The 10,721-nt window shown below is 47.2% G+C and overlaps 1 protein-coding gene across 5 annotated transcripts in view; it reads left to right on the top strand.

Annotated features, from left to right (window-relative positions):
- Thoc5 (THO complex 5) overlaps positions 1–10,721 on the top strand; it is a 33,202-nt gene that overhangs the window by 18,643 nt on the left and 3,838 nt on the right. For all 5 annotated transcript variants that reach the window (XM_045133042.1, XM_045133043.1, XM_045133041.1 and 2 more), the window contains 6 exons: positions 3,974–4,075; positions 5,992–6,088; positions 6,644–6,758; positions 8,526–8,629; positions 8,779–8,866; positions 10,237–10,352. In XM_045133042.1, the coding sequence (XP_044988977.1) occupies positions 3,974–4,075; positions 5,992–6,088; positions 6,644–6,758; positions 8,526–8,629; positions 8,779–8,866; positions 10,237–10,352 (622 nt within the window). The remainder of the gene's footprint in view (positions 1–3,973; positions 4,076–5,991; positions 6,089–6,643; positions 6,759–8,525; positions 8,630–8,778; positions 8,867–10,236; positions 10,353–10,721) is intronic.

Below are 10,721 nucleotides of genomic sequence, written 5' to 3'. Positions count from 1 at the left end.
CAGGCACGATGGGTGGGACAGGGGAAGACCGGGGTGGCGAAAGCCCTTGCTGCCCATTCCTCTCCTGGTTCGGGGAGAAGCTAGGGTCCCTTATGTTGCAGTCAGGTTTGCATCGTTGGTAGAAATCACTCAACAAGAGCAGTTTCTGGGAAAAAGAAGTTTATTTTGGCTTGCAGGTTCTAGGGGAAAGCTCCACGATGGCAGGGGAAAACAATGGCATGAGCAGAGGGTGGACATCACCCCCTCACCAGCATCAGGTAGACAATAGCAATATGAGAGTGTGCAAGGGGGAGCTGGTTATAAGACCCATAAGCCTGCCCCCAACAATACACAACCTCCAGGAGGTGTTAATTCCCAAATCTCTATCAGCTGGGAACCTAGCATTCAGAACACCTAAGTTTATGGGGGACACCTGAATCAAACCACCACCCCTTCCATGTTGACTTCTGTTATATTCCGGCACATCACTGGGATTTATAATGTACTAACTGACTTAAGTTTGTGCAGCCCTTTTACTATACAGTAGATTGAGGACGTGGCCATGTATTTGCTGGGTAGGGCAGAGATACCAGTTTTTTTCAGCCAATGGAAAGCATGTGAATTCAAAAATAAGGTTTGAGCCATGCATGGTGGCACTTGGGAGGCAGAGATGGGAGGATCTCCATGAGTTCAAGGCCACCCTGATACTACATAGTGAATTCCAGGTCAGCCTGAGCTAGAGTTTGACCCTTCCTCAGGGCAAAAAAAAAAAAAACAAAACAGATTTAGGCTTTTGTTTGATTTTGGTGGTTTTTAAACTTTTTTTTGTTTCTTTTAATTTATTTATTTGAGAGCAACAGACAGAGAGAAAGAGGCAGAGACAGAGAGAGAATAGGAATGGAATGCCAGGGCTTCCAGCCACTGCGAACGAACTCCAAATGTGTGCGCCCCCTTGTGCATCTGGCTAACATGGTTCCTGGGGAATCGAGCCTTGAACTGGGGTCCTTAGGCTTCACAGGCAGGCGCTTAACTGCTAAGTCATCTCTCCATCCCTGCTTTTGGTTTTTTGAGGTAGGGTCTCTAGCCCAGGCTGACCTGGAACTCAATCTGTAGTCTCAGGGTGGTCTTGAACTCATGGGGATCTTCTCACATCTGCCTCCCTACCTAGTGCTGGGATTAAAGGTGTGAGTCACTACGCCCACCCGGTCTTTTCCTTTTTTTGTCTCAAAGTGCTAGGATTTTTCTTCCCCAGATTTGTCCTTTTCCTAAGTAGTGTGAGGAGGATTTATGACCATGGGGTATCCCTCACTGTGCAGTTTTTGTTGTTGGTTGGTGGCTTGTTTTGGCTTTCACTTGAGGTGAGGTTCCACTCTAGCCCAGGCTGGCCTCTTAACTCGCAGTGACCCTTGATCAGGTGTCCCCCATAAATTTACATGTTCTGAAAGCTTAGGTCCCCAGCTGGTGGCACTTTGGGAATTGGAACATCCTGGATGCAGTGAATTGTTGGGGATGGGCTTATGAGTGTTATAGCCAGCCTCCCCTTGCCAGTGTTTGGCACACTCCTGTTGCTGCTGTCCACCTTATGCTCATGCCATTGTTTCCCCTGCCATCATGGAGTTTCCCCTCAAGTCTATATGCCAGAATAAGCCCTTTCCTCCCACAAGTTGCTCTTGGTTGGGTGTTTCCTTCCAGGAAGGCAAAACTGACTATAACACCCTCTTTTTAAACTCAGCCTTCTGAGTGCTGAGATTCGAGGTGTGAGCCATGACACCCTGCTTTCTGTAGAGGTTTTAGGGAAGGTGAGTAGAGACACAGTAATGACAGCCACAGCATCTCCAGGAAGTCCCTGACTTTGGCAGTCCTGTTCTTCAGCCAGGGAAAGAAGAGGACAGAAAGGGCCTGAAGGTAAACTCAAGAATACTTCAGTGGTCTAGCATCCTTGTCTTGTCCTGACTTGGTCCTGCTGTCAGCTGGAGAAAGTTCCCTTAGGCTCAGAAAGGCACAGATCCTATATCTAGTAGAGTAGCAGTTCTTCCCACCCCTTCCCAGTCTGCCAGATGGAAGATATCTCCTGGCTGAGAGCCACTCTGAAGAGTCCATGTGCAGCAGTCCGCTTGGTAGTGTCCAGATGCATGTTGGATGAGACTGACCTGTTCCCAGCAGAGGGAGCTCAGGGCTTGCTTCTTCCACGTGCTGAGTTTATGCTGCTGGGCCCTCCTGATGCAGGAGAGGCATTTTATCATGAGCATTCCACTTGCTCACTTCTTAGGTGCCCTGAATGTTTGGATTCAAGAGTCTGTTTTCTCTGTGGTTGTTAATTCTATCGTCTTCCCCCAGGACACTTGTAAAGAGGCAGGGTGTGTGCTTACCACAGACAAGACATTTGGTAAATAACAGATGGTCTGTTGTTGTCCACTCTTCTTCTTTTTAGTTTTATTTATTTATTTGAGAGGGAGAGAGGAAGAGGCAGATACAGAATGGGCATGCCAGGGCCTCCAGCCACCGCAAAGGAACTCCAGACTCATGTGTTGCCTTGTTTGTCTGGCTTATATGGGTACTGGGTTAACAAACTTGGGTCCTTAGGCTTTACAGGTAAGTACTTTAACTGCTAAGCCATCTCTCCAGTCCTCCCTTCTTTAAAAAAAAAATAATTTTATATATATATATATATATACACACACACACACACACACACACACACACACACACACACACACACACACACATATATACATACATACATACACATACACACACACACACACACACACATATATATATTTGCAAAGAGAATGGGTACACCAGGGCCTTTAGACCCTGCACATGGAACCTCAGATGCTTGTGCCATTTTGTGCATTTGGCTTTACATGGGTTCTGGGGAATCAAACCCAGGTGGTTAGGCTTTACAGGCAAGTGCCTTAACAGGGAAGCCATCTCTCCAGCCCTTTTCTTTTTCTTGATGCAATGGATTGATAATGCTAAGCCCATACTCTATCACTGAGTTACGTGGCCAGCCCTTTAAATAATGATTTTTCATTCTTATTTTTCAAAGTTGGGCCTTATTTATTTAATTATTTTAATATTGTTGTTTGTGAAGAAAAGAGCACAGAATGGAAGAGAGAGAATGAGTATGGCCATGTGGGGGCCTTTTGCCACTGTAAATGAACTCCAGATGCATGTGCCACTTTGCACATTGGTTTTACATGGGTATTGGAGAATTGAAGTCAGGCTGACAGGCTTTGCAAGCAAGCACGTTTAATCACTGAGCCATCTTCCCCAGCCCTTTTTTTTTCTTTTTGTTTGTTTTTGTTTTTTGAGTTTTTTTTTCAGGTAGGGTCTTGTTCTACCCCAGGCTGACCAGGAATTTACTATGTAGTCTCAGGTTAACCTCGAACTCACAGCCGTCCTCCTACCTCTGCCTCCTGGGTTCTGGGATTAAAGGTGTATGCCACCATACCTGGCTCCATATAACTCTTGAAGGGATGGTTGAGGGAAAATTTTTTTTTAAAATGCATAGTGAAGAATATTTCTCTGAGCTGGGAGTGGTGGCGTATGTCTTCAATCCCAGCACTTGGGATTCTGAGATAGGTGGATCACTGTGAGTTCAAGGCCACCCTGAAACTACATAGTGATTTTCAGGTCAGCCTGGACTAGAGTGAAACATTACCTTGGAAAAAAAGAAAAAGAATACTTCTCTGATCAAATAGTATGAGCTTTGGCCCCTGAACTTACTAGCAGCATGACCTTAGAATGGTCTTTCAAAGACTTGAGTTTATCTTCTAGAAAATGGGAATACCAGTCCTCCCTTCCTGTGGGGTTGTGAGTGAGTACTTGTTTGAAGCACATAACAGGTCTGGCCCCCAGGACACATTCAGTAAAGGATGGTGGCCAACATGAGAGCCAAGTGGTGGCATTACCATCCCAAATGTCCAGGTCCACCTTGAAGGATGATGTTGGCTGGCATGTCCACTGTAATCTCTTCTTCCTTCCACAGAGACTTGCTGTCTCCTGACTCGGTCCTGAGCTGCTTGTACCCTGGGGATCATGGAAAGAAAACTCCAAATCCAGCCAACCAGTATCAGTTTGATAAAGTTGGGTGAGTCAGCAGTGTTTTGTCCTCCATAGCTTCTGAGTGTGTGTGGTGGCTCAGGCCCAAGCTGGGGACCTATTAAAGGCCAGAAGTCACCCAGAGGACCTTGGGATTGCAGGGGACAAATGCCCTTGTATACAAGACAAAGGGGTATCACAGAAAGGTGGAAACAGATAGAAGGGCAGAAACTTGGGGAGCATATAAACACATGATGATGGCCAGGGATCCGACTCAGTGTTAGTGCCCTGTGTTCTGTAGCACTGCAGTAAACCTGTATCAACAGACTCCCAGTGTGGTGGCACACAGCTTTCATCCCATCATGCCATGCAGGAGACAGAGGTAGGATTGCCGTGAGTTTGCAGCCACCCTAAGACTACATAGTGAATTCCAGGTCAGCCTGGGCCAGAGTGACCCTACCTCAAAAATAATAATAATAATAATAATACAAGAAAATGTGTAACATTATAGTTCCACGAGTAGTTTTTTTTTTTTTTTTTTTTTTTTTTTTTTAGGTGGGGTCTCACTCTGGCTGACCTGGAATTCACTATGTAGCCTCAAACTTAAGGCAATCCTCCTTCCTCAATCCTCCTTCCTCTGCCTCCCAATTGCTGGGATTAAAGGTGTGTACTACCACGCTCAGCAATTTTTTTAGTATCAGTGATTTTTTTTATTTTGTTTTCCAAAGTAAGGTCTCACCATAACCCAGGCTGACCTGTGACTTTATAGTCCCTGGCTGGCTCTGAACTCAGTGATCTTCCTACTTCTGTCTCCCAAGTGCTGAGATTAAGTGCATGCACTACCACACCTGGCCAAGTATTAAGAATTTTTTTTTTATTTACTTGGGAGAGATTGGGCACACCAGGACCTTCAGCCACTGCAGCAAACTCCAGACATAAGTGCCACCTTGTGCATCTGGCTTACATGGGTTTTGGGGAATCCAACCTGGGTCCCTTGGCTTTGCAGGCAAGCACCTTAATCACTAAGCTATCTCTCCAGCCCTAAATATTCAGAACTTTTTTTGGGGAGGGGGGTTCCGAGGTAGGGTCTTATTCTAGCTTAGGCTGACTTGAAATTCACTATGTACTCTTAGGGTGGCCTCGAACTCATGGTGATCCTCCTACCTCTGCCTCCCAAGTACTGTGATTAAAAGCATGTGCCACCATGCCTGGCTTCAGAATTTTTTAAAGCTTTTATAAATTGAATAAGCAGTGAAGAGATCAGTGCCTCGTTGAGACTTGCTTGAGTTGAAGGCTTCGAAGGTAGAGATGAAGTTGCTAGTAGAGAGCTGATGAAGGTGAGGGGTGTTAACTCGGTGGGACTGACTTGTCTCTGGGGCATGAGAGGATGAAAGTAGCACTATATCCAGGTACTACAGCAAAAAACTTAATGTTTTCCCCCTAATACTGGGGATTGAAATTAGGGCTGTGCATTCTGTGCAAGTTTTCTACCATTGAGCTAGATCCTCAGCCTATGAAATGATTTTTTAAAATAATTTTATTGATGGGGCTGGAGAGATGGCTTAGCAGTTGAGGGGAAGCCTAAGGTTTGATTCCCCAGGAGCCATGTAAGCCAGATGCACAAGGGGTTCTGGAGTTCGTTTGCAGTGGCTGTAGGCCATGGCGTGCCCATTCTGTCTCCTCTCTCTCTGCTTGCAAATAAATAACAATAAATTATTTAAAATATTTGTATTTATTTATCTACAACCAGAGAGAGAAGAGAGACAGAGGGAAAGGTGTGCCAGGGCCTCCAGCCACTGCAGCCAAACTCCAGATGCATGTTCCACCTCCTGCATCTGGCTTTACATGGTAACGCGGAATCAAACCTGAGTCCTTTGGTTTTGCAGGCAAGCACCTTAACTGTGTGTTAACCTAAGGCATCTCTCAAGACCCTATAAAGTTATTTGTATTCTGTCTTTTCTGCAGCATTCTGACTTTGAGAGATTATGTACTTGAGCTAGGTCACCCATATTTGTGGGTACAGAAGCTGGGCGGCCTCCACTTCCCCAAAGAGCAGCCCCAGGTGTGTATGTGCTCTGCCTTTACCTCCTTGGTGGAGGCACTGTATCTCCTCTGCTCCTGGAGAGATGGCAGAAAAGCCTCTGGTAGTTTGGTGGGCCTTTTATCTAGCAAAATGCCTGTCATTGGAGCTGTGATCTGTCCATCTACTCAGGTCACTAATGTCCCAGCCTACAAGTATTGTGATGCTTTTGCCCTCTCTGTGAGCCTGGTAGCCTTGTAGACCAAAGGGAACTTAGTCCTGGCTCTAGGTATGGCACAACTGCAGGTCTACCACTCTTTTGGATGTGTACAAGGATGCCACAAATGAGAAGGGGTGGAATCCCAAGACGTCAGGCATTTTAGCCAAAGCCTGCCTTTTCTCAGAAGTGGTCACAGCTTGTGAGAACCCAGCAGCTTGTGTTCCTGTCAGGACTCAGGATCTGGCCTGTCAGTGTGGGTAAATACTGCCATTACTATACAGTGCCCACCTTGGAGCATAGTGGTAGTTCCCAGGAGGAGGGGTGTCCTGGGAGAAGAGATGGGAACCACTCAGGTCTGTACTCTCATTGCCATTCAGCACATGGTGATGGCCGACCACTCGCAGAGCGCCAGCCACATGGAGACCACCATGAAACTGTTAAAGACCAGGGTGCAGTCCCGTCTGGCTCTCCACAAACAGTTTGCATCTCTGGGTAAGCTGGGTCCAGGACCTGACAGCCACTGAGACAACATAGGGGCAAAAGCAACAGCCTTTCCCTCAGAACTCATAAATCCTGGTGACAGATCAGGGGTCTGGGTTATTGGATTTACTGAGCAGGGTTTGGTCTAGCCATCCATTCAGCAGAGGTTCTATGCTGGCCCTCCCAAAGGAAGACAAAGCCTTTTGGAGGCATAAGTTCACAGGTTCCGTGAGGCAGCACATCCTAGGTCTGTACAACTGATTCAGTATGTGCTCTGCAAGGATTCAGCGAGAACCCGATTCATGCCAGGCACCCAGCAGAGTGTCGGGAAAGGAACAGTGGGGCATTCTGCATTCACTGAGCTCACATTCAGCCCATTGAATACAGCCATACTAAGACCACCCCTCATGCCTCATCATCCAAGGCCTACTGAAGTGGTGCTCCCTGGGGTGAGGCTCAGCCCCCTGGGTTTTCTCCTAAGCCCCTAGGTGAGTATAGTAAGTCACCTACCTAGGTATTCTGTAAAAACTTGACAAGTGTTCACAAGACTTGGGATGAGGGAAGTCAGATCTGGTAAATGGGTGTGGTGGTGAATTAAGACTGCTATGAGGTCAAGACACCCTAGGCTACAGAGTGAGTTTCCCAGCAGCCTAGGTCAGAGTGAGACCTTGCCTCAAAGGGGTGGGGGGTGGGAGAGACAGCTGGGCATGGTTGAACACACCTTCAGTCCCAGCAGGCAGGCAGAAGTAGGAGAATCCCTGTGAGTTCAAGGCCACCCTGAGACCACATAGTGAATTCCAGGTCAGCCTGGGCTAGAGTGAGACCCTTCCTCAGGAAAAAAAAAAAAAAAATCCTAGCATTAAGGAGGCTGGAGCATAAGAACTCCAAGTTTGATCTCAGCCTAGGCTATTTTTTGTCCCAAAACAAAAAAAAAATATGAAGGTTGCTGTGTGTGGTGGTGCACACCTTTAATCCCAGCACTTGAGAGGCAGAGGTAGGAGGATCGCTCTGAGTTTGAGGACACCCTGAGACTACATAGTGAATTCCAGGTCAGCCTGGGCTAGAGCGAGACCTTACCTCAAGGAAAAAAAAAGGTCTCTGTTACGCTAGATGGGTTTCCCAGCATCTAAGTGCCCTTGCCCTGCTCTCCTCAAGTCCTTGGCTCCACGTGGATGCTGAGCTCTCCAAGGCAGCAGTCACCTGTCCATCAGGCCTCCTTCCCCATCATAATTGTCAGCTTTTTTTTTTTTTTTTTTTTTTTTTTTTTGTCCCAAGGTTGAATGGTTGTCACGCAGACAGCATTTCTTGCACTGGCATATTTGCTTTCGCGTTGCTAGCAGGAACTTACCCAGGAGAGTTTGTCAGCTCCTCTTCCTTAGAGGAACTGACACAGAATACTGCAGTTTGTTCTTCTGTCAAGGTCAGCTGAGCAAACCCAGCCCTCTGGGCTATTTGATCTAATTAACAGTTCCTGCTGCAGAGGCTCTGGCGCTTAGGACCACAGGGTTTTTGTTTGCTGGATGTCTTCTGTATTAAGGATCAGGCATTGTAGATTCAGGGGCTCAGTCTAGCCATAGGCATGTATCCCTGCATGAAGCAAAGGTCAGGTTGATGGGCCTCTATTGCTGGCATGTGGTGACCTGGTACCTCTTGAGTACCAGACGTACCTGAACAGGGGCAGGGTTGCTTTAGCCCTTCAGAGGGCCCCAGGTGGATGCTAATTACAGAACTTTTGGCACCTGATTTCTGCCTGTGACACTACCTCTCATTCTCTCTCAGAACATGGCATTGTACCCGTTACCAGTGACTGCCAGTACCTCTTCCCTGCCAAGGTGGTCTCTCGTCTTGTAAAGTGGGTGACAATTCCCCATGAGGATTACATGGTAGGTAAAAGAAGGGCAAGTCACCCTTGATGTCCTAGGGACCACAGGACTATGTCTCCTCTGCTCCTGTCTCCCACCCCCACCAGAAAAGAAAGGATTTTATTGGCACATCGGCGGCTCACCTGTCTCATCTGTGGTGCTTGTTCTAGGAGCTGCATTTCACCAAGGACATCGTGGAGGCAGGACTAGCTGGTGACACCAATCTCTACTACTTAGCACTCATTGAAAGGGGCACAGGTAGGTAACCGCTGGACTGGTGACAAGGGCTCTCGTTACAAGGATACTCGTTAAGCATCGCCATGCCTGGGCGTTGTCCAAAAGAAGATGAGCTCCTGGAGTCCGATCCCAGGGACAGTAGTGACAGGGAGCCGCCATTCAGTGCAGCCAGCCACAAACATGCTTCATGTCACTTAGTCCTCAAGTCACTAGAGTAATGGTCTCGTCCCATTTTATAGCTGAGGAAATTATGGCCTAATCACAGGCCTAGTCTGACTTCAGCTTATTTTTGCCTTTTGCTGTTGTGCTTTAGCATTAAACCTGTCTGTCCCCTCACTGCAGGACAGATGGGTCGTTCTGTAGTTGTAAAGGGCAGGGCAACAGGACTGCCCTCTCCCTTCCTCAGTTCCTGAGCTCCCTGTAGAAACGTTGAAAGCTTGATTCCTCAGATCTCTTCTGCCGTCTGACTTCGCCAGGGCCTCCTGCTGGAGCCACCCAGATGCTTTGCCTGGGTTGCTGTGTTGTCCTGTCCTAGCCTCAACAAGCCTAGCGCTGCCCATAGGCTCTCACCATCCCCACCACAGCCTTGCTGCTGCGCTACCAAGCTGCTGAGAAAGTGGTCTGTGGTCTGTACTAGTCTTTTTTGTTTCTGCTTTTTCAAGGTAGGATCGCACTCGAGGTCAGGCTAACATCTAGCTTTGTATAGGTACTGGGGAGTTAAAATTAGGCCATAAAGCTTTGCAAGCAAGTGCCTTTAACCACTGAGCCATCTCCTTAGCCCTATAGATATTTTAAGTAAAGAAGAGTTCATTTAGCTCACATAGTTGTGATTTTGTTTATTTAGATAGTGTATCATATTGTAGTTCAGGCTGCATCCTGAGTTTGAGGCTAAGAGTGGTTCACATGAGATGCTGTCTCAAAAGAAAACACCTGGAGAACTTGGTTTTTGTTTTGGTTTTTTTTGAGATAGGGTTGCTCTAGCCCAGGCTGACCTGGAACTCACTACACAGTGTCAGGCTGGCCTCAAACTCACTGTGATCCTCCTATCTCTGTTTCCCTAGTGCTGAGATTAAAGGTGTGTGCCACCATACCTGGCTGCAAACTTTTTTTAAGGTACTATATTGAATCCATGGGCAAACCCAAGATGGACCAATGCCATGGCACAGCAAATAGAACAAGATCTTTTTTGTAACCAGAATTGTTACTTGACACTTCCACTTTGATTCTGGAACAATTAGTACTAGTGTACTCTGCAGCACTTAAGTTAATCAGAGACATTTAGAAGCATGTGTCAAGCCATCAGAGACATCTGAGTTAGCCTTGCGTTTAGGTGGGGGGCCACCATGGAATACATGGTGACACCTGGCTTTTCCTCCTATCTCTCCTCCCAGCCAAACTCCAGGCTGCTGTGGTGTTGAACCCTGGCTACTCCTCTATCCCACCCATATTCCGGCTCTGTCTGAATTGGAAAGGGGAGAAAACCAACAGCAACGATGATAATATTCGGGTACTGTGGGTATTGGGAAGAATAGGGTGTGGGCTGTAACAGAATGTACCCCAGCTGAGGGCATGGCCGCTACCTCAGTTACCAAAACAAGGCTCAGTAGGACTTGAAAATGTGCTGTGGTGTAGCAGAAATAGGGGTCATCCCATCTCACCCACTTGAGACTGAGACCCACAGCCTTTTCCCAGTTATAGAATAGCCGTGTTTGCCTTGGGCGTCGGTGTGAGTGAGGTCAGCTGAGACACATCCTAGAAATTCCCGAACGAGATGTCAGTGAGGTAGCTGCAGCTGCTCGTAGATAAGGTCTTGATTCAGCGCCTTCTGACGTGTGCCTGGGAGGGCTTTCTCTGCACATTGACCCAGGTTCCCTAC

This window comes from Jaculus jaculus, chromosome 13 (assembly GCF_020740685.1).
Source record: "Jaculus jaculus isolate mJacJac1 chromosome 13, mJacJac1.mat.Y.cur, whole genome shotgun sequence".
In the NCBI taxonomy this organism is placed as follows: Eukaryota; Metazoa; Chordata; class Mammalia; order Rodentia; family Dipodidae; genus Jaculus; species Jaculus jaculus.
Note: the sequence above shows the minus strand (reverse complement) of the source record. Positions and strands in the feature narration are given on the sequence as shown.